The sequence below is a fragment of the Vollenhovia emeryi genome, unplaced genomic scaffold, assembly GCF_000949405.1.
Source record: "Vollenhovia emeryi isolate VEMERY1.0 unplaced genomic scaffold, V.emery_V1.0 DF939143.1, whole genome shotgun sequence".
Classification (NCBI taxonomy): domain Eukaryota; kingdom Metazoa; phylum Arthropoda; class Insecta; order Hymenoptera; family Formicidae; genus Vollenhovia; species Vollenhovia emeryi.
In genome coordinates this window covers 964,787-988,180 of record NW_011967223.1, presented here as the reverse complement: position 1 = coordinate 988,180, position 23,394 = coordinate 964,787, and the positions used below count along the sequence as shown (strand labels likewise).

The following is a 23,394-nucleotide window of genomic DNA, read 5'->3' as shown; positions in this document are numbered from 1 at the left end:
GAGTCTTCTGAAATTTTAGCATACATTTTACCAGTAAAATGTGTAGAGGAAAGTGCGAGGGGGAAACCGCTGAGGGCATTGTGGTGTACGGATTTGCGGCATTACTGGGCATTACTAGGGCATTTTTGGGGCATTACGTCTTGCTGATTCTAAAGATAAAATAAGATAAAAGAAGATAATAAGATAAAGTAATGCCCACTGGGCATTAGTGGGCATTGGTGTACAAGATTTTGGTCAGCGGTTTCCCCCTCGGGAAAGTGGATCTTCAAGGTCCTCTATTATGAGAGACAGGTTTTTAACATGAGATAGCAGGTTTTCGACATCTAAATTCAGTCAAAAGTCTTTTTTTTCGCAACGATTACACGATCTAACAATGAATTTTCTACCAAACGGATTTCGCTCCGAGGGCAACAAATTTATGGCGGAATCAATAGGTGAGGCCTATTAATTTAACAGAAACCCCCGCTATCTCGTATTAGGAGCCTATTCGTAATAGGGGACTTTCCTCTATTATATAGGTACGTATTTATTCGTTTGCCGGCTTGCTGGGAATAGCTTAGAAGCGCAAATTACATTTCGCGTGTCGGATGCATCTGTTGGTTTCTGGTCCGTAATGGACGAGTACGATTGTTAATTGGGCATTAAACGCGACTTTTCGCGTTTCTATTTTTAACAACGCGCCGTGCGTTAATCTCCCTAACGTCTCGTGCCCGCCTACGAATCAATATTGTCCAGATACATATTTTCACAACGCTCGCCGTTCCGAACGGTTCACTTAACGCCACGATCGCAACTTGTACTCGGTGTTTTTTGTCCGGCGCTCTTTTCAACGCCGTGTCAAGCGCGCAGTCGCGGCGCGATACAATTCCTAATTAATATGCATGACTCGCGGCACGTAAGCGCATACCGAGCGGATAAAGATCATTGACACAACGTCTCGGCAATATTTATCAGCGCGCGACAGCTATCCCCCGAGATAACGCATCGGGCGCGCGGGCGGTCGTTTCGCGCTGCGAGCGCTCGGATGTCCAAGCGCGCGACTCTTTTACGCGCGGTCCGTTTTTACGCGTCCGAGGGCAGAAAAGGGGGAGGGAAGAAACGGCTTCATCTCGCTTCGATGCACCTCTCGTCTCCGCGAGCTCGCGGCTTGACGAACGGGTCGAGCCAATCCCTGACCACGGTCAACGTAGCAGCACGAATACATCGCCGCTTAAGTGTATGTACACACGCATACTTGCGCACGGAGAGACACGACGTACATACATACGTATGTAGCACCCGTGGGGAGACGCGGGCGAGGGGGAGAGCGCGGCGACGGAGCGGGATGCGAGTGAGTTATATCTCGCGCGATCGGGTTAACCTCTGTGTGCATTCGGGTGCGCGTGCACCCGACGCCGGTCCACATCGTATAGCGTCCGCGCCGCGGCGGGTACGGCGCAGTTGGCGAAACGCGTCCCTGAGAAAACGTCGATCCCGGCGTGAATTAACGTCCCGCCCCGGACCCGCAGCGAGAGAAACGAGTCCATCGTAGATAGGAAGATCCCTCGTCGCGAGATACGCGCGAAAGTAAGCGAGTCTAGATCTATCTGGGTCCCGATTTTACGTAGATATTTTACGCTACGTGTCTACCCGCTGGATTCCATCGCGTTGCAATTTAACTGATCCTCGCAACTTCGGTGTCGGACGGAAACGCGACGCGGAACGTTCGCCAAAGTTCGGCGCGCGCGCCAAGGAAACGTCGCGACGCCGCGCCGCGCCGCGCCGCGTCACGTCACTCCGCTGTGAAATGTAGACGTTTGAACGGCTTCGTCTAGGAATGAGCTTAACACCTGTCGCAACTGCATAATTTTTTTTTCCAATCTCGTTATCCGCCGCGACTTCCTGCCGGCGGCGGTCTAACCAGGTCGCGACGCATTCGCAACCGCGTCCGTTCGCCGCGATAAGCCGCGAGAGTCCGCGGGTCCGCCGGATCGTGTTTTTATCGTTCATGCAAATACAATGCGAATGATAGGTCGGCCGCTTGCGGTATAACGTCCGTGATAGATACAAGTCCCGCCGTGATGGACATAAGTAGACAAAACGGGTCTTTATTCGCCTGTATCTACCTGGAGCATGACTCTGCGATAAAGCTCTCGCGTATATGCGCGCGCGTGTCGGAGGGATACCCCACTGGCGTTGCACCACAATCTGCAATAGGCGCCATTAATTAATAGGAAACGCGCCCGCTTTCGTTTCTCTTGCCCCGCGGACGTATATCATAATAGAGACGGGTCCCATTTTTAGGATTCTACGAAATCGCGATAATTACACGCCGCATATACGGATAATATATATCTCTTGACGCCGTGACCTGTAATGTATTACTGTTTCTAACGCTGGTTTATTAATCGATAAGAAAAGTTTAATATGCAGCTCTCTTATTCAGTCCGCGAAGACGGAGAGCCACCGCGCGATAGATGTAAATAGACAATACGGGCCTTTATTTTAGGAACCAGCTGGGGACTCGGCTTCATAATGCACGCGAGCAGAGTTGCAATCTGTAGAGTTCCACGAGGAATCGCAGAGAGAGAGAGAGACTATAAATTGTGATATACTTTAATTAGCAATAATAAATCAATGTGTCTGCTTTCTCGACGCGCGGCTACAACGCGAGGCGTACGAGCGAACCGCCTCCCACGTTTCATACGTCGTAAGGAGGGCGATATACCTCATGATAGAACTTTAACAATAATGAATTAATATAATATTCTCTCTGACGTGGCCTGAAAAATGTAGCACGCACAAGTGGGCGCGATCCCACAGTTAACTCGTTGAAAAAGAGGCATTCGTGGCACGGCGGTCGGTATCAATAATTAATTAACCTTTGCGAGGAGATTATTAACGACGCCGCGCTGGGTAATTACGGTTGTTTTTTCAGCGAGCACGCGCTTGCGTCTTACGCAATGTCCACGCGATTTATTTGCACGGCAAGCCGGATAGTTCCCTACGTAGGCCGCCGGGCGCGACGGGGAACGCGCCGCCGCCGCGACCTAGCTCAACGAAGACTACGCAATTTTTCCGGTGCAACGTACGCGTACGCGGCGCGCAATCATCCGTCACTAGGTCGGCGGCTTTCGAGGTTAACCAGCTAGTCGCTTCGTGGCCGTCCGCGAGCCGGATGGTCGTCGACGATCGCCCCGGTACTCTCTCGTCGGCGCTTTTTTACGCGGCCGCGCTTACGCACACGCCTCCTCTTTCTCTCTCCGCTCGCGCGATCGGGACGCGTGGGTGGCGCGAGTGCGCGATAGGGAGCATGAATGAGGCCCCTGATTCCGCGTCTAGGCTCGTCGTGTGCGTAAACTGCGACACGAACCGTTATCGCGGCCGGAACAATCGCTCGGGACGTAGTTGCGAATGCGTTTCTCTCGCGAGATCGCGTCTTCGGCCTCGTTTATCTCCAACTCGGAGCTCTCGCCCTTCGTAAAATGCGGGAAACCGTAAAAGATGCGTACGACAAAGCGTACGGGCGCGTATACGATCTTTGCATAGGGATGGAGCGTCGAATGGGATATCAGGTATAATTCTGTGACTGAATGCACAAAGCCCAGAGCCGTCGCCTAACGTTCGTTTGAATTTTAAATTGGCCGTATGATTTTTCTAGTCAATTTATTCACGCGTTCCGAATTTTTTATTGCACAAGTATATGTACCGCTTAATATTTACGGAAGTCTACAGATCCTTCGTATATATAAATTTACGTAGTTGCTTCGGTTTTATCGTCGTCCCTTTTACGAGGGACACTCTGTGTAATGTTAATTATCAATTCCACGTGAATGGAAGATCTACGGACCTCTCCGTCAAGTTAAATACGAACACAATTCTGGTATCTCGGAACACGCTGCAGATATCTTGTCACATGGTCTCACGGTGCAGAACACTCGATGCACTCGTATGCGTAAACGTCAATCTAATTTCTATGACGCGCAACTTGGTTTCTCATAGAGAATAAGCGACTGAACCATGGAGACGATCCCGAAACTCCTTTCAGTTCTGCTATCTGACAGCAGACAACAATGGTTTCTCTGTTGACCTCTTATGCTCCACATATCCGTCGTGCGCCGCAAACTCCCGCTTACACAAATATATCCTGCGCTCGTGGAGGTGTCATATACGGATAAAAGCGAAGGGACCGACCTCAGACGCGCGGGAATAATGCCTCCGTCTCACGCCCCTCCTTCATCTTTCTTTAAGTATTCACACGGTGCTTCTCTACGTCGCACTTGGTTTTATTCTAAGAATATTATATTCACGTGTGTATGCGCACGCGCGCACCTTGTGCTCTGTGCCGATAGAGGATTGTCGCGGTGAGAAATTCCATCTCTGGGAATAATAACAAAAATTGCAACATGTCGTTTTTCCGTTACAGTCATTCTCCGGCCTTTGTAGTCTACATGCTTTTAACGTATGCCGAAAAAATTGTATAATTATGCCTCGCTACCTTCGGACTTTTATTAATTGACTTCTTATTACGCGTGCTTGATTATTTATTAAGAAAATTGCGTGAAAAGGGCCAAAATCCATGGCCGAAGCGTCGCTGTGCATTGTTTGAATTTATGAAACACGAAGGTCGACCAAATTAATTTATTGTCCTTTCAAGTTTGCCGGACAGCAATGCAATCTTTAATTTTTCAAGTACAAGTGTTTACAAAGCGAATACTGACTTAGGGCCAGTTTCACAAGCATCGGTCAGCTGCTAACCGAAGGTTAATTGATTCTCTGTCTCTTCTTAAATAATAAGATGGAAAAAGATAGAAGTCGACTGAGCCCTAGTTAACAGTTAACTGATGTTTGTGGAACTGGCCCTTATGCCAAAAAGTCAAAGGTGATTTTGTGGATTGTGATCGTACGAAGGAAATGGACGCGTTAGACCAGTCGGTTAGAAAATCTTAGCATTTTTGGGGGGGTGTTTGTCATACTGAACAAAGATTATGAATTCTTTCCTGTGTTGTGTGCGGATTTCTACCTGAGTTCTTTTGAAATCCGAAAAGAGAAAAAAGAATGGCTGGAAGTACCTGCTGCTCTCTCAGTTCTGGAATGTGCGTCGAATGTAAAACTGCGTAGAGAAATATTCTCTCGAGTATTCACAGAAGGATATTTCGACGGAGTCTAGCTTGTAACTTGAAATTTAATCTAATTTAAAAATTGACTGGACCGTAACTCGAGCTTCTCGACATTCGTGAAATGAATACCGATCACGGTACAGTTAAAATTTTCAATATCTGACGTTGCAGACGAGAAGACAAGAGCAAAATGCATTACGAATGCATCACGAACCGGTATTCGTCGATTTAATTTTACAATGACATTCATTATTGCCGTAAAACGGAACTCCGTATTGTTGAAGGAGTAAAACCGAAGGATCGATTCTTGGTTTGCGTTCTGTCCCGAACATCCCGCATCGTCCGTACGATCGATTATGATCGATAAACGTAATTGGAGCTCGTAAGAGTAGCGCGGTGCGCGGGGTACAAATGCGTCACGGTCTAGTCACAACATTCGCGATAACGGACGTTTTTTTTTTATATTTTACAATCGCTGCCGGGAGGATGCAGCATTCATATCGCACATTCAAGTGTTAAGCGTATGAAGAACGCGCTGCGTTCTTTCGATCTGACGCAGTCGAACTGCCGGCTGTCATCCGCGCCTCGGTTCGCTGCCTCGTTTCGTATCCCAACAGCTGGTTGACTCACGTCATTTTACGCACGGGAGCGCACGCATTCCAATCGTCATCTATATAAATTGTCATTGTTTTCCTCGCAGGTGCTTTCTCCCAAGTGATTAACAGCATAACGTATTTACATACGGCGCGTGTGCCGCCGAGTGCGAACCGGAGGCAACTTGACTGTTATGTGCGAGTAAAACACCTGAATTAACGAGGTGACACGTGAGAGCGTTCCTCGAGGGAATGCAATGATTCTTTTCAATTAATAACAGAAAACGCACGAGTCCTCATTTTTCACGTTGGTCGAAGCTATGAGAAACACACACAAAGTTCAAACAACATTTGTGAGTATCAAAATTACAAAAGTACAATTTGCACAATATGGACGTGATTAAAAAAGGGAAGAAAACTGTCGAGATAATTGGCAGATAAAGAGGAATCGTTCAACGGAAGATGTCGATCGATACCGATACACGTATCGAGGATACGTTCCTCCGATCCTGACGAGAAGAGAGTAAATTCAGTCGGAGTAACCGAAGGTGAGGAGGAAGAGGAGGAGGAAACGGTGGGGCGGGACGAGGGAGGGGGAGAGAAAAGGCACGTAGAGGCGACTCGACGTGGCGCCCGTTGGGCTGCGTCTTACGTCACACTGCTAAATATATGCCTCCGACCGTTCCCAATCTCATATCCATTCTCGTTCTTCATTTCATCCCGCGTGCCGCAGCGCGGAGAGCTAAGCGCACCGTCGTCACTGCCAAAGACATCTGCGTGCGCGCCGCTTCTCGCGCGCGCGCGCTCGCCGGCGTGCGCGCGTGCGTACCTCTTCTCTTACTTTATCCTCATGTGCGTGTAACTTGATATCGTGCGCCTCTGCATGCCCGCAGATGCAACGGGCGTCCCGAAATCGCGCGACGCGACGTCGAGCCAACAATAACGTCGGCCGATTGTTATTGGCCGGGCGATTACTCCGACGATTGAGATAGGTCTCCGAGATCAGACGTCGGTGGTTTCCGAGAACGCGCGTGTCCTCCGCCTCTTATTCTGGATCTCTCCCGATTGCTCCCGAACCGTTCCCCAAATCGCTCCGCAATCGCACGAGCGATACGGTGTCGCGTTTATTTTAATTAATCCGCGTTTTCGTCATGCCGCTTTGCCATGTTTTATTTTACATCCTCGACGTCGCAGGATACTAGTGACTTGTTCCAGCGTGATTTATCTCGGTCTCATATTTCATTCGACTCTCGCTATCTTGTACCCGCAATCATCTTTTTACCGTTCGGATTCAAGTTTAAGTTTTAATATTACACGAAGATGTGACGTTTTTATTCAGCTGGGTGATGCACGGTAGCGAGCCATTTGAAATAAGAAATATTCAGGGCAAGAGGGAGCCTATTGTTGCCTATTTCTGACCCTAATCCTGTTAACATCTGCCGACGACAGTTCCGTTCGCAGAAGAGTCCCTTCCAGATGTCGTAAGCCGTCTCCTCTCCCTACCTTTCCGTTCGTTTTTTTCCTCAGGCTGCATAATCCAAAGGGCTGTTTTATTCTCTTTCATAAGAATAGTAAATTCTGCGACTTTCGCCATACTTTTTTTTAACCTGGTTTATTTATTTTCATCTATTTTATTTATAAAGAGATGGCATATTTTAAGGGGCACTCGCTCCGACCGCAAAGCCGCACTGATAATAATACAGCACGCACGATAAATCTTGTAGTACGAGCTGGATTTTTTTTTTACGCGAATATCTTTAAGATGCGCGTAGGATAAGATAAGCTATTAGATAATGAGACCTGACGATCTTTCCGATTACGTGCCTCTCGTGATAGAGATTCGACGAATAACGTCACTTATACTAAGGAGTCGCTCATCGGCTGACGTGATATTGTACTCTAGGAAGAAGGGAAAGCTAAGCTTGCGCGCCGATAGGTTTTGTGGCCATTAGAAATGAGTTCCGGGAATAACTGTTAGGGTGGATGGGCATTCGAGGGTGTTCGGGACCCTAAAGATACAACCACCACGCATCGACCAATTGGAAACGGACGCGTATACCTCGGCTCTGCCGGCGTGGCCTTGAATGTCCCTACAAGGCGCGTTGGAATTTTTGTTACGGTCAGATACTTTCCGGCTTCGTGCCTGCCTTAGGTTGAGTTTGGCAGAGGACGAGGAGCGAAAAAGAGACGCTTCCTTCACTCGAATTCTTCCGTCTTCTTTCTTCCACGTTATTTTAATATATTTCATTCGAGAAACAAGATTTCTTAGATAATATCGAGGTAAGATATGAACAGTTAAAGCGAATTAAAGCTTAACGTAACATTTATTAGTATATCTTGTTTAATTGCCGTAATTTTGCTACATCGTGGTCTTTTGCATTTAAATAAGTATATCTAAATGCAAAAATTGTACGACTAAGGAAAACGGAGTATCGATTTTTAGTACGTGCGACGTTTGCATGCTAATGTTGAGCAGAATTGCATGTAGGACGGGCCTAAGGATCTAAATCCTCGTCAAAGTCTCAATGGAACTTTATAAGTGAAACTATCACAAGGTCGTTTACTGTTTATGAGCAATCCGCGCGGCATCTTTATCATCCGCTTTCGCATCGTCCTCCCGTTAGTCATTTGCAGCTGATAGACGGCTGCAAATATCGTGCAGAAGCGTTAGTAACAGGCAGCTGACTGACGCCAGGCCGACGGCTATTTTTATAGCCATTACGAGGGAAAAAAAAAGGAGAAATCGTAAAATGCAGTAAAGTCGCGTTATGCAATGTTCCTAGAATCGTTCTCGTAGAATATGCAAATGGAAGGTCGTCTATTCTGCAATACTTGCGTGTGTCACTGTTACGGTATGCACCTTATCCCCCTTCTAATTCACAGAGTTTAATTATTCAGTTCTTCTCAAGTTATGTGCGATGCGTCACTGGAATTTTCAGTATGCGTACGCCGCCGCGTCTGCCTGTATCGTACGTTTGCAATCGAGTGATCCTTGCAACCCGCGATAAGTCGGGCGCGATTATCGCGTTTCGCCGTGTTCTTCGACGTTGCAATTTATGTTGATGTTTGTAAACGTCAGCGGGGCAGCAGATTTGGACGGACGCCTACCCTTGGCGGGAAACGAGGTGGTCCTGGTCGCCGCCGCCGCCCGGTCCGGAGGACGCGGAATCGCGCTGATGCGTCTGAAACGTATCCGCGGATCGTGTCTCTTTTTCCCGCGGCGATTCTTACCGCGGCGCGTCTGCTATCCGGCCACGTTTCCTAGTAGTCAGTCGCAGCTGATAGGCGGCCGTAGATAGCGACGCTCGTGCAAAGGCACCGGTAACAGCCAGCTGAGTGGCGCCAGCCATCAGCTGTTGGTGACTCACGCGAGCGAGTCGACTGAGAGTTCGCCGCGGACGGATACACACAGTCGCGCGCGTCGTAACACACACACACACATACACACCAACACTAGCGGGCGCGTGCGCCAGAATGCGCGCATGCCGTTGTCCGCGTCGCGTCTCACGAAAGCGCTCTCAACACGCTTTTTCCGCCTATCGGTGAAAATCCAACGGGTGCACATGCACCTGGACAGAGGCCCCGAGCGAGTCGGTGCACCGCTACCTCCCTTGTCCTTTATTCTTCACTCTATCTTTGCCTTTTTTTTTATCGTCGTCATTGCCCAACGTGCGGGTTTATAATTGGAACTAATCGCGCGGCCAGCGGATGTCCTCTAAAGTGTATTTATTCGCCGACAAATAATCGCCACTGATAAATTATTGACAGATATAATGGTAACAATATGATTGTTTCGATGCTACAGTTAACCAATTTTCAAACGCCTGTTGTAAAGAGAAATTAATCTCCAACGGTTTTTCGTCATATTTTAATTGCAAGAAAATCTCGAGGTGACAATAAAATTTGTTTGAAATATATTTAAGTACGACTGCAATAAGATATTTTCGATTTGCTTCAGCGATAGCTTTTCGAAATGTTGTTTCTCGTTTGCTCAATATCATTTGTGTGCTTGCGTATATCACTAAAGTTTACCAATATATTGCTGCCTCTCTCTTTTTCCATTTTTTTTATCATCAAAGATAATTCAACGGCATGTGTGGTCTGAGTATCATGTAACCTTGTAAGAAATTATCTTCTGCGGGTTCGACTGCTGATTATGGTTGTGGCACAAGCAACAACGGTTAATCACAGCTGTGATATCCAGAGCTGTAATATTCACAGCTGTGCGCGAAATTTACGAATACCGAACATTAAGAGATGAAAATGGACATTGGCGATTTAATCTCTACTCGTTAGTCAATTACTTATCGACTGATTGTCACGAGTGATACAGAGAGCGAAAAAATTATTTAGGACTGTCACTAATAAGAAGAAAAAAGTTTCACGTGTGAGGTTAAATATAATTACAAGAAAACTGCTAACGATATTATGAAAGATTATAATATAAGGAGGCGATATCAAAATTAGAGAAAGAAATTGAGAAAATGTACCAAGCAATGAGACATAAGAGGATAACGTACATGTATAGTAAAAAAGATGACTATGGAAGAGAGAAAGAGAGAGATAACTCTCTCCGTGAATGTAAGCGGCGCACGATTCAGGAGATAACCGAACCGAACTGACAAGATACGAAGAATAGAGGCGACGTAGGGTTATCTTTAGCGCGCGCGTTCTCCCTCGTACGGGTGGCAGGATTTCAGGGTGAAAAGGAAGGTAGCTCTATCCACTTCGCCGACCTACTTCGCCACAACTGATCTGGCCGAGCGAGCGCTCTGCGGGTATCCGGCGAACGAACGAGCTGACGTCACGACAGCCAACCATCCAGCCAGCAAGCCGCCGGCGTACCAGCTGATCTAATATAACCACTCGATGAGAGAGTACGCCACGTGGATTTCTGGTTCCGTGGACCTCCACGTGCCGTTATGAATGATCGCCGATGAATGCCGCGGCCTGATTCAATCCCTCGTGTGCTGCTCAGAACAATTCAGCCGCGTTTATCGCGAGGCAAGACGGTCGTTTTCGAAAATGGCAATACGTATTGAGCGTAATGGAATCGTGATTTATTGTAATGTTATACCCGGCGGTATTGGCTCTGACGGATGTTGTACGATGGCAATAATGTGACTGAAATGTCGGCGACTATGACGGGAGGCAGCAGTGCCGAAATTAATGCAAAACGTACGGACAAGCGACATCATCAGCTATGAAATGTCACGTTATCGACGTTCCGTATCGCTTTAATTCGCGAGTGGCGAAGGGTATATTTAGCATCGTGGCAGAAAGATCGTCTGTTTTCGAAGACGTAGCCAACAGCTAATGTCGAACGAGAGCTAAATTGCGGAATAATGCTGCGTTATAACACGCTTTGGCCATTGTAAAATCGTTGATGGACGATTGTGATTTGAAAGCGTTATTACATCGCGGCATGATGTACGATTATGCCTTTGCGCGTGTGGTCGTAGTTCCGCGGTATTTGAGTGACATCTTCGAATGAGTAACTGTTAATATTTCAACCAAAGAAAATTACTGGTCAAGTGACAAGCGGTCAATGAAGCGTCGTGACATTTAAAGACGCTCTTGCTATTTTTACGTGTCGTTATAGTCTTTCGGTAATACGTTTTATGAACAATAAGCGGTTCTTTTTTTTATGTTGTTCAAAAGTTCATCAGTAGTATATCTCTCGAGTCTCTTGTCTATGTTTGCGTCGACAATAAGTCACTTTTTGAAACAACATCTTACTCTGTTATTTTGACTTACGACTCAGTAGGATCGTGATTTAAATTATTCTGACTTGCAACTTGAATTGATTTTATTCGCACCTGACGTAATGCAATCCCAACAAGCTCCATTATTTTTATACCGGGCGCTATTACTCGAGTATTATGAGAGGAACGTATTGTAAATGATCGTACTGTAAACAAAAATGATTACGCCATCATTTTTTGGCGGACACAGCTTTCACATTCGTTTGTATTATCGACACGTGGCGGTTTCGGAGCAAGGGGCAAGGTCACGGTCCTCTCTGCTGAGTCATCCTCGCGGCGCTATACCCGCCATCTCGATCTTTCCCCTCCTTGGCTCTCTTTCTCATTGCTTTTCTTACTGCTGCTCGTTAACGTATAATTTTCCCAGCTGTTTGTTGTTTCCTCATTTACCGACTTTACCTACAAGTTAGTCTACAATGCTACGGAATGAGCATTGCATTATTAAGGACTTTGCTAACTTATTTATAAGTTCCCCGGAGCAGACTACAGCGTGTAATCACACATAATGACACGTATATAACTTTGATAGATTTGAGGAACGTATCCTTCCTATCAATTTTAATAGAAAAATGATTTTTCGATCCTGCATGTATCCTGAAAGATTCACGAGGGATTTATGAATTAAATGACGTTTGCGTGTAATAACAATAATTAATAATCAGTTTCATTAATTTGTACTTTCTGTTCTTTACGCGAATGTTAAATTAAAATGATTTAACGAATGCTTGTTTTAAACGAATGAAATTAACGAACTGACATTGGCACAAACGTTAGTAAAATAAGGAAAGTTGCATTTGAAGAGCTGGAATGAATTTAACGAAGTGATCAAGTCGGTTTGAAGAAAAGTGAAAGTATAAAACTCTTTATATTTGTCAACAGTTTTATTGCGAAATTTTGACTTTACATGAAATCCTGAAACCCCTGTTGAACTCTGCGGCCTGCCTATCTGCAATTACAATTATCTCGAGCGCAAGTAAATATGAACGGAATTTCCGTCACGTGCTTGCAGCTGACCTTTACGACGAGACTCTCTCCGTTATAATATACGTGCGTTATTATTTGCGTGACAATTCACGTTATTAAAGCACGTTACGGCTTTACGTAGTGTGTTACGAATACGAGATGAGATAGGCCGGAAATGTTTGCTGAAGAACACACGGCAATTTTAAAATAAAATGCAAAGCATTGTAAGGATCGAAAGGATTTTGGTTAGGATTTTTTCTTTTTAGGTAGCGCGGATTAAATAGAGATCAGGTTTTCACTTTGGTAACACTTATTAATATTAAACATACACTGAAAATGATTAAACAGTATTGGTATAAACTAAACTTTCGTTTAACAACCCGTAAGAATTAATAGCCTTTGCTCGACTACATATAAGTGAAATTCCGCACTTGCTCGAATTTTCGATTCACAGTCCTTTGTGTCTCTCGCACGTCTATTTACTTCGACAGTCCTTCGTCGACTCTTTCGCGACTCTCCTAAATCGGAGCAACGGCTCCGTTTGCCGAATTCCTCGCTTAATAGCTAAATATTACCCTAGGTGTCGATAGCTATCGGGATGTACATATTCAGATGCTTACAGCATTGTACACACGTGCAGTTCTAGGTTCACACATTTTATTAATTAGTACGGTCAACATAATCGGCAGATTAGCATTAAACGCCGCGTTTTAGCGGCGTGTAAAAGGAAAAGATAATGATGTTAGCAAATCTAAGTGGCCTATCAAATCACAGATTCCGTACGGCCGGGGTAGAGAGGTGTTTGCGGACGTGCGAGCGGTCGGGAGCGCGCGAAGAAGCCTTTGAAGCTGCCGTCGAGAAGCGTCAACGACGTCTCGCTTCATTGACCGCGAATTCAACCGTCCACAAGTCCCGTCGTCGTCGTCGTCGTTCGCCGCGCGCGTTCGCCGAAGTAAAAAGAAAGAGAAAAAAAGCACCTCCTTGCTTTCAATTTCCTTAAAAGCTCTCGCGCTACGAGACACAAGACGGGGCGGGTGCTCCGCGTTCGATCTCAATCGCGGCGGAGGAAATTCGACGAGACGCCACGTGTTATTCGTGTCAGATGCGCGTACGCGTGTATCAGTGTCCTCTTTCTCTCTCTTTCTCGTTCACTCTGATTCGGGCTCTATCTCATTGATAGTCGTAGCGGAATACTTTGACCATGGACATTTATCGCCCGTCGGAAATGTCTTCTTTTTTTAATAAGCGATGATAAGCGTAGCTGTTTGCATGCGAGGTAATTAAAATAAATTGACGTAGATATAAATATATAAAGATTCGAGAGTTCAAGGATCGCAGCCTTTTAGTATTTAAAGATTGAAACGTCAGCATTACGCGTGATTAACGTGAAGCCCTTGGTTATCTAGACAAATTTAATATAACTGTATAAAAGAATATACGCGTTTGACGATTGAAGAAGTAAGATGGTTTCAAGTATCAAGTCGTCTTCATTGCACGTAACGCATTTGCCGTACTAGTAAGATTTCGCTTATAATTTGTCGCTTAAGTCGAGATGTCAGGCTCCGAATTGTGTGAAGAACAAATCTGTAATCGATAATTTCATTTGTCCGCAGGAGCGTCGAGACGGTGGACGACGGCTCGGTGACCACGAGTGTGACGGTCGCCGAAGTCGCTGATACTGAAGAACAGCAACCGCAGCAGCGGCAACAATTGCCGCAAACAAAAGGTAACGTCGGGACTGGTCGACGGATTGCTAGTCAGAACGTTGCGTTGAGCAACGGCAACGGTATCAGCAACGTCGGCCGTGCTACGTCGCGCAGCCACATGGAGCAGGAGAAGCGAATGCGGCGAGAAATCGCCAACAGCAACGAGCGACGCCGTATGCAGAGTATCAACGCCGGGTTCCAATCGCTGAGGTCGTTGCTGCCGCGTAACGAGGGCGAAAAGCTGTCCAAGGTAAGTCGTGTGTGGCTTTACATTGACCCCTGACCGGAGTCGTGCGCATTTCATTTGATATTTCGAACGGTGAAGTTATTGCTCATAAAGTCAGTTACAAATCTTTAATTAGTATGTCCATTTTATTAAGTGGAATATTTTTTAATATATAAAATCTTATCTTTGTTTATTGTAATATACATCACATTTGTGCTGAAAAACTGTCTTGAATGTCGATTGCAGTGTAAAGTGTTTCAACATTTCGGTACATGTATAAAATTTTTTTTTTAACTTTCTCGATAATGAGAAATTAACGAAATCTGAATTTTCGTTCTTCGCGACTCTGGTCCAGGGCTGAAAATGCGGTTTTTTTTGTACGCTATACGTTGGTATCGTATGAGAAGTCAGGTGTGCCGATACGAGAATGTGCGAGACATACTTGGCATCGTATCGTGATGAATCTTTTTGGTTGAAATGAGAATTGTATCCATGCGAAAAGTGTTATCATTATTGCCGTATACTCCTCGTAGCTTGGATCGCTTGCTCATTCGGTATGAATTATTGTAAAAGAACTGAAGAACACTTCCTCCAATAAATTTTTCCTGTGCTGGAGGAATAGTCGATCAAGCTTGAGTAATAAGATCATCCATCCGTTCATCGCTTCGTGCTCACGTCTTTCCATGGATACATTAGAAGGAATGCACAATCATTGCATGCCTCTTTCTCACCTTCGAGAGAGAGAAAGAGAGAGAGAGAGAGGAAGATATTTGATGACAAATATCGAAGAAAATTAATTATTGACAAATATTTTGTAATTTTCACACCATAAGATCGCAAAACGATCTTCATTGAAGTCATGAGGTACCAAATGTGAAGTTGATTTGTCGAGGCCCACGCAAATAGCGTAGTCGAAAATTATTGCATGAGGACAATTCGAACCTTAATGCACGATTGCTTATATTGTGCAAGCAGTGTCTCATCATTAATCGCAAGGCATAATTCTTTTTCGTTTTCTTTGTCGTAATGCATCCGAACTTGGAAAATTCTCATTTCGTCCATGTGCAAGATGTGGCGTGCGTACACGAGATAATCTTTTATGCCGCACTCGTGCACACAGATACGAGGATACCACCGCAAGTATCGTAAGAGTGGGTCACGCCTTTGTACTAGTACCACCTTGCGATTTTGACTGTCCGTTTTCAACACTTCGAATTTTTGAGAACTCTAGCGACGCGCTCAATCGATATGTGACTATTTCGGATCGTTGGGACGTTGTGCGAGTATTTGAGCATCCAATAGTCCAAGTGGAGTCGTCAGGAATAATATTGTTCCCCGCAAGACGTTATATATCAATACTCTTTGGATGAATTCGTGACTCCAATTGTCGGATACAATTGATAGAATTGTTTACTTCTTCGCAGTAGCCCCGAGTTTCCATTACGATTAATCTTTAAATGCATCCGACTGTGATTATATATTGTTTGCTTTCGCACAACAATGAAAATAAAAACGCTACACTGGAAGTGGAATAACGAGTCGATTGTCAAATGGACAATTAATGATGTGCATTTAGGGATTAATTATGTATATCCTCGTTTGGCGGTATTAGATTTTATGCAAGACCATACAAGAAAAGTAACGATGATAACGAAATGATAATACCGTGAAAATCCGACTGTATGCGATCGATGCTGCATGACTTATTGCCTTGCAAGATATTATTTTTATAATTTACTTTCCTTAAAGCGAAGGTCTTCTTCTCGATATTAGCGAACACATAGAAAACCGATCGCTCTTGTTTGGTCATACAACTCGAGGATACCGCTGGCATGCAATGACGCTCTCGTTAAACATATAAACGAGTCACATTTTATTTATCGCCTAATTTTGCACGTACACAGTGCTGAAAAGTGAAACGAAAAACAAAATACAGAATTCTTTCTGCATTCGCCAAGTAAGGAATCTCGGTACGTATTTGAAGACTCTTTCTAACCGTTATTTGAAAAACGCAGACGGACCTCGCGCCTGAGAATAAGCGAGTTGAGGCGGCGGTACCATCCGACCGGAAGAGTTTTATTACATTAGGGCCAACACGCACGATGTCGAGCCGGGTCAGGCTGACACGTGGACCGGAAACGACGACCTACCTCTCTTTGGCAAGGTGAATTCGTCAATAAAGCTCAATCGTTTCTCTTGCGTTTGCGCGTCGCGACATTACGCAAGCCCGCCGTCGGCGGCTTTTGTGAATCGCTGCGCGCTTTGGCTCCGGCCAATTTCACTACGTGAAAGTCGGCGTCCGATCCCACGCTGTAAAACTAAATCTCCGCACAATCGGTTTGGATCGTTCGCTTAGTCATGCCGGGACTTGAATCGTTAGCCCCCACTGTTATGTAATAGCGTTCGTTTAGCTTTTTTTTTTGCTGTCACTGACGATGACGTCATCAAGTATCAGCTGATGCGGACAATCCGACCGTATGATCGGTCTTCGAGTTCCTACTCGTGACTCATTTTCCAACGTAAAGTATATATATCTACTTGACTTTTCATTTGAGACGATGCTGCTAATAAGATCGAAGCGTTTGCGGTATTTTCAATTTTTTGAAACATGGTTAAGCGGTTTTCAGTAACAGCATTTTTTTTCTGCGTTATTTTGTTCTTTCATTAATTCATTTCGTAAAGTAATGTCGTAATTTTTCAATCGCGTTCCATCGCAAACGAGAATTACATTATTCTGGATCTATATTAATAAATATAAAAAGAAATTCGTACGGGGGAAAAATAAAACTCGGTATCAGACGGCTGGCGCTGTTGGGCATGAATACGGACCCTCGTAAATCTCTACCTGCGAACTTGTTCCCTACAGCTTTGTGCCACCTTTGTGAAGTAAGGTCAATCGTGGGAACGGACTACGGCGAGTATTTCACGGCGCAGACACTTATTAAGTAAGCCGATTATACGAAAATCGCGTTTCTCGACGAAACGTTGATACATATCCTCAGGGGAATGTATCTGAAATTTATTGAATTATTCTCTGTCCTCGAATTCTTTCGCTTTCATATTTGGGCTACTTTGCTTTTTTACATATTGGGACATGGATAATTTTAGGAATGAAGAGCATTTTGGCTTTTAAGTAAATTTCCGAGATTTAAACAGGTGTAAACAAATTTTATTCTTTAATTGACTTTGAATCAGGTTTAATCCGACAGATTCGTCGCTCGAAGTCAATTAAGATATTCGGTGTTGAGAATCGAAGATTAGCGATGCAGGAATTTGAGATGCCGCGGGGATATGTTGGGAAAGCAGAGAGCAGACATGGAAATGAGCCGCGCTAATAACATTCCGCCGGCGCGTTCAAAAATAGCACCCGACCAAAAATTGCGCAACGCCGCGCTCGGACAACGCGGTCACGCGGGGGTCAAGAGTTAATCGGGTATTTAGCGGGGAATGTGGACCGCGCGAGACGTGACGAGACGGAGACGAGGCGCCAAACGCCGCGGTGCCTCGTGAGACGATTAAAGGTAGGCATACAATGCGCATGTGTGTCAGTCGGGACAAGAACCTCGAGAGTCGCGTGACTCGTAATTGGCGGTGTGAACTAACAGCTGATCTCGCGCTGATCGCAAGTCGCAGCGCGCTGCGTAATCGAGCACGTGTCGTACGTACGTCCGTACGTGCACGCCCGTCTTTACATTCGTCATATCGACTGCTCCTTCTCTATTCTCCGTGTCGTAAAAATACGACGAATTCACTCTTATTTTTAGATATATAAAACTTGAGGGGAAAATTTTCTTATTGAACAAATACATTAACAGTTCGTACAGTTATTCTTACATAACGCTCCGGCGCTTGGTGCGGCGTTGTCCGCACTTTTACTTGAGCGCACGTAGTGAAGCCTACTTCCATTGTATGTGGAAGGATTATTTTAATAAATACGTTAGATCGCGAGCTTTGTTCGAAGCGCCATTTACTCAATGGCTCGGTTACTATCAAACGACATTACGAAAGGCGGTCTAATTATCCCGCGCGCGATTCTTTCTGAAATTCCCCGTGACCTCGAAACATGGTATATACGTGCACCGGTTTCGTACGCGCCGCCTCCACGTGTACCGGTAATTCGTGTACGTGTATTGTCTCCGTACGCGTGTGTGTGCGCGCGCGCGCGCACTTTCGCAACGCGATATTTCGCGAGCCAGTCGGCCGACCACATGGTTCAATTCCCACGCATTTCTCTCTCGTGCCCTCGCTCCCTTCGGTCCCGGCTTTTTTCGCCCCCTCCTTCCGTCCTCGCTCCCCTATCTTCATCTCGCTTGCCTTCGTCGTCGGTCCTGTCCCTTCTTTCTTGGCATGGCCACGAAGGCCAAACCCAGACCGGCGAATTTCGCGCGAAGCCCTGGCCCACTGAGGGAGACGTCTCAAAGAGCGGCGGTCGGCTCTTTGGCAATATTAACAAGCCCACAGTCTCCAAATACGAACGCTCGATTGCCCCGAACTTCTTCTTGCTTGTTACTTCCCGTAATGGAGAAAGGCGTGACCGCGCTTTCGTCGAATCCGCTCGTGCGAACCAACTCGAAGGAAAATCATTTTGCTTCTTTTGTTCCTTCTGGACCACTTTGCATTTGAATCGATTTGTTGATTACTCGCCAGGCAACGCGTCATTCAACTTCTCACTTTAGAATTGCTTATTTGCGTACAAAATTGAAAACTTCATATTGCCGAAGTGGGTTTTCTAGCTTCGATTAGTGACAATCTTTATTGAAAATATTTTGCTTCTTGTCTACTACACGTTTTAACTTCAAAATTGCAACAAATACGGCTCTCGATGTAATCCGATGCTTATTATCATCGACTTGTAAACCCTCGAGTCTTAGCGATGTTTTTCACTTAGGAAAATAGTGTAAGGGGGATGATCGTTTCTCATGGGACATTCTCAGGCCTTTTGTGCGCGCGTAGACAGGAGGGCACGACGCACATCGGAAACGAAATAAAAGGAGGACATGCGCAAATGAGCGCAGACGCCTCGACCCATTTTCATTTAGCGCTCGCCAGACAGAAATAAAAATAAACTGCCTCTGTGCTCTTCTCGTGCCTTTAACAAAACTCGATTCGAGGCTGCCGCGCCACGGCTAAAGAGAGCATTTTGTGCGCGTAATTGCGTTTCACGCCGCGTGGGAGAGGCCGGCTTCGATCGATTGCCCGAACCGATGGACTCCGCCAATCCTCTTATCCTGTATTCGATTTTCCTACACATTTCGTGCGTGATAAATAGTTTATATCGCATTACGGGCGTCCGCCCGTAATATATCGATGTGCAAAAAATATTATCGATCTGTAAAACGGCTTCATTTGCATTTATGTATTTCAATGGCAGCTTATCGGATGTGGTTTTAAGAATGCTTAAGTAGCATCAAACGCACTCTGATTGTACGTTAATATTATACATTAAAATGAATTATTATATCGGTAAATATATACCTTACCCATGACACTGAAAATGAAATTCCCATCGAAATACGAATAATTTCGCGCTGGGGTAATTTTATTGTTCCTCCTGTGGTAGCAAAACGCGGTAACCGATGACGATATCCAAAGCCGCAAACTTGTTAATTTTCAATGAACAAACGTTTCCATCCCATTTTCCTGAAAGTTCTCGAGCGAGGAATCTCGCGAGGCCGGCGAGACCAGACTAGGTGAGAGCTCCTCGCGATTCTCATTGAGAGCCGTCCTCCTCGTGGAGAGGCTGTGCGCCGGGAAGCTCCGCTGGCGTATGAGCTGCATTCATTTCCATGAACTCTCAACGCCGCGTTCGAGGTTGGATCGCGTCTCGCGCGTCCCCCTTGCCCTTTCCCTCCCCGTCCGCTCCCTCGGTCCCTCTTTTTCTGACCGCAGGCGGTCGGTCGCGGACGAGCTCTCTCCCTCTTTCTCTCCCCCCTGTGTGTGCGAGACGTATATATTATTCTTCTGCTCTCCGTCGTTCCCTCGCGATGCAGTCTCTCCGATCTTCGTGGTGGTAGGCAAGGACGGCGGGAACCCAGACGTCACGTGCTTTGTCCGCCAAGCTCTCGCCTTTTCTCTCTCCGGTCCTCCGTAGTACTACTACGTTATGCGCGCGCGTACGCACACGTACACGTACACTGGCTGCAACGAGCGGCTGCACGACGTAAGACCCATCTTACACCGCGCGAGAATTGAAGTCGTGCGATACGAGATTTCATCCGTCTCGGAATTGTACACGTAACAGCTATGACTATATGTAACACAACTTGTAACAAAATCATTATGTGTCATCGTATAAATAATATTGTTACACGTTAAATGCACCCGGGAGATTGCATTATCTATCCAAATGAAATCGCTTTAACGGAGTGTTGGCGCTGGGGAAAGAAGTGTATTATCTCGTAACTCGCGTTTTCGCGGGGATAATGATTTTTGTGACTGCTTTGCATTTCACGACTTCAATTATGGCGCACGGTATTGCAGCTCTCCGGAGATTTCTACAAGATTGCGCACAGCAACGTAGCTGTTGTACGTGCAGTCGTTGCGGCAATCAATTATACGGAAGTAAAACCTTCTCTCTAATTCATACGCTACTCAGACATTCGAAAGACACTTCGCTTTTATGAATCGAGCCGCGGGTTGACCGATGTCAGTGCAGCGGTGCAGCATGAAATTCAACGTCGAGCTCTTGCTCGAACAAAGTAGTTAAATATTAAATTACATCGTTTAATCGTGTAACAATAATTATTACTATGATCTAGCCTGATAATATTGTGTTTAGCAAGTTTAATGTTTGATAATAGCCATTATTATCAAAGCGCTATGCGATTAACTGTCATTTAGCGTTACATTTGTTGCCGGTGTAATTAACGTGCACAGCTGCGTACTAAAAGTTGCCAATTTCATTTGTTCGCTGAGCAACGTGAGCTCGGGGAAACGTGCATGTGCAACGGATTGACGCAACTCGTCACAAGTTAGTTACGCGTTAAATTTTTGCATGGTGCAAGACGGGCTTAAGAACGCGGAGAGTTACTACCGACGCCGCCGCCGCCGCGCCCTGTTCTCAACCGGGCCTCTTTTTCGCCACTCGCTCTTTTCTCGCGTTAGTATCTACCTTCCTTCCTCTCCCGTCTCCTCCTTCGCTTTCCTCCGCACGCGCGCGCGCGCGCGTGTGTGCGTGCGTGCGTGCGTGGTGCGTCATCGTTTCTCTTGCGCGTCACGTCGTACATATTAAAAACCGTGCAGTAAGTGGAAATAATTTTTCTTTGCATCCTCGATATTTTCAAGAAGCTCTTGGAAGGTGGGAACGTGTTGATTCACGATATTAAGTCGGCTATTCGAGTGGCAGGTGTGTGGTGAGAAATTTAAGGCTAATAAAAAAAACTCTAACAACGACTCGAATGAATTACAAGAGGAGAGATGCAGAGATAGCGTATTGTTACGGGGGCAATTTACCTAGTGACAAATGTCAAGACATGCAAATCAGTTTCCCCTCGCCTCATATTTTAATCATTGTACAATGTAAATAATTTATTTCACTTGGCACGTTTGAGCAACGGGCAGGAAACATCTTTGTCTAATAGGACGAAATAGCTTGGTATTGTGATTAAAGATTCTAATCTCTCGAGAACTGTAGCCTTTTACATATCTAGAAGTATCTCGGACGGGAATCAAGGTGCGCCATATGCACCTTGATGCATCCAACCTCTTTCACCGATTGGCTTCTCGCGCGGCCACTTTTGTTGCTCGACGCGGTGGGCCAAACGGGCAGGCCCCTCGAAGCATATGGGTCATTTTGTTACCCTCCTTGTTCCTCTTCCTCGCCCGAGCTCCTTCCATCGCCACGGACTCTGCACACCCGTCCCTTTGTCCCACTATTCCTCTTGCCCTTTCTCTTTGGCCAGCGCACGACCGGCAGAAGTAACTCGACTTCGGCTTGCCTGCTGCCGGCGCCGATACAGCTGTTGATTTGCTACAAAGTGTCTTGCGTGTCTTCTTACGTATCTTTTTCTTTTACTAAATACAATTATTATGCAAACGAGAAATCGATGTTAATTATAGAAAATGACTATTCTAATTCAGAGTAATCGGAGATATCGCGATTCATTTTTCACAGTAGATTACAAAATGTGTAAAGCTGACGATTTTAAACTGATAGTTTGACTGACAAGTGTTGTCTGTCACATTGTGCCAAAACGACGTGCCAATAAGCTACCCCGCGGCTGTCGACTCTTTTTCGCACGAATGAGCCGCGTCGCGACGAAAATATCTCGTGTATTTCGCGCTATAATATTGTAACACGACTGTTACGTTATACATTAAAACTCGACTGTTACGCTTCGGCTGTGGCAGCGAGTTTTCTCGCGCATTCCTAGATGACGAATCATGCTCGTGCTCAGACGGGCGAGGATAACATTTCTGAAGTGCAAGGACAGCGACGCTCACACACACATACACGCGAAAATAATTCTACTGCAGTATTGAAGTGATGAATTTCTCGGAGCTATCGAGGCGATAAAATAGCTCCTTATTGATCCGAAGGAAAAATAAGAGGGAGATTCAATATACTCCGAGTTTTCCATCTCGATCCAAAATAGTCGAATTGTACCTAGCTCGTGGTAATTCTCATTAAACGAAAGACGTAACGACAAATTGCGAGAGCTTTCTCTTCTAAGAGCTTTTCCTTTTACGTGCCCTTATTAGTCGAATCGATTAGTTTAGTCGATTGGCTACGGCGTTCAATCAAACCGCGTTTTCCCACTGCGTAGGTTCGATGCCCCGTAGTTCCATAAGCCGTAAATAATCGCGCCCGTTGGAGTAACATAACGCAAGAGACAAATTGTCCTCGCGTCGGAAGAAGCGTTTAGCGTCGGTGTCGCGCGTACTCGGGCGAAGCTAATAATAACGCCGGCGCCGATAATCGTTCGCGGAAAAACTGGCCGGTTAAATATCTACATCTAGTGCTCGTTCGGCCGGCAGAATCGTCTGTATGACGGTGAATAACGCTGATGGCATTGTTTACGCCAAGAATATGCAATGCTCCGG

General features: G+C 45.7%; 1 protein-coding gene across 2 annotated transcripts in view; it reads left to right on the top strand.

The window, feature by feature from the left end:
- LOC105566641 (helix-loop-helix protein 11-like) overlaps positions 1 to 23,394 on the top strand; it is a 139,780-nt gene that overhangs the window by 4,617 nt on the left and 111,769 nt on the right. The window contains exons 1-2 of one of the 2 annotated variants that reach the window (XM_012020806.1): positions 3,534 to 3,554; positions 14,034 to 14,376. In XM_012020806.1, the coding sequence (XP_011876196.1) occupies positions 14,245 to 14,376 (132 nt within the window). In that variant the 5' untranslated portion in view covers positions 3,534 to 3,554; positions 14,034 to 14,244. Of the gene's footprint in view, positions 1 to 3,533; positions 3,555 to 14,033; positions 14,377 to 23,394 lie in introns of those variants that run through there. The other variant, XM_012020805.1, reaches the window with a different exon arrangement.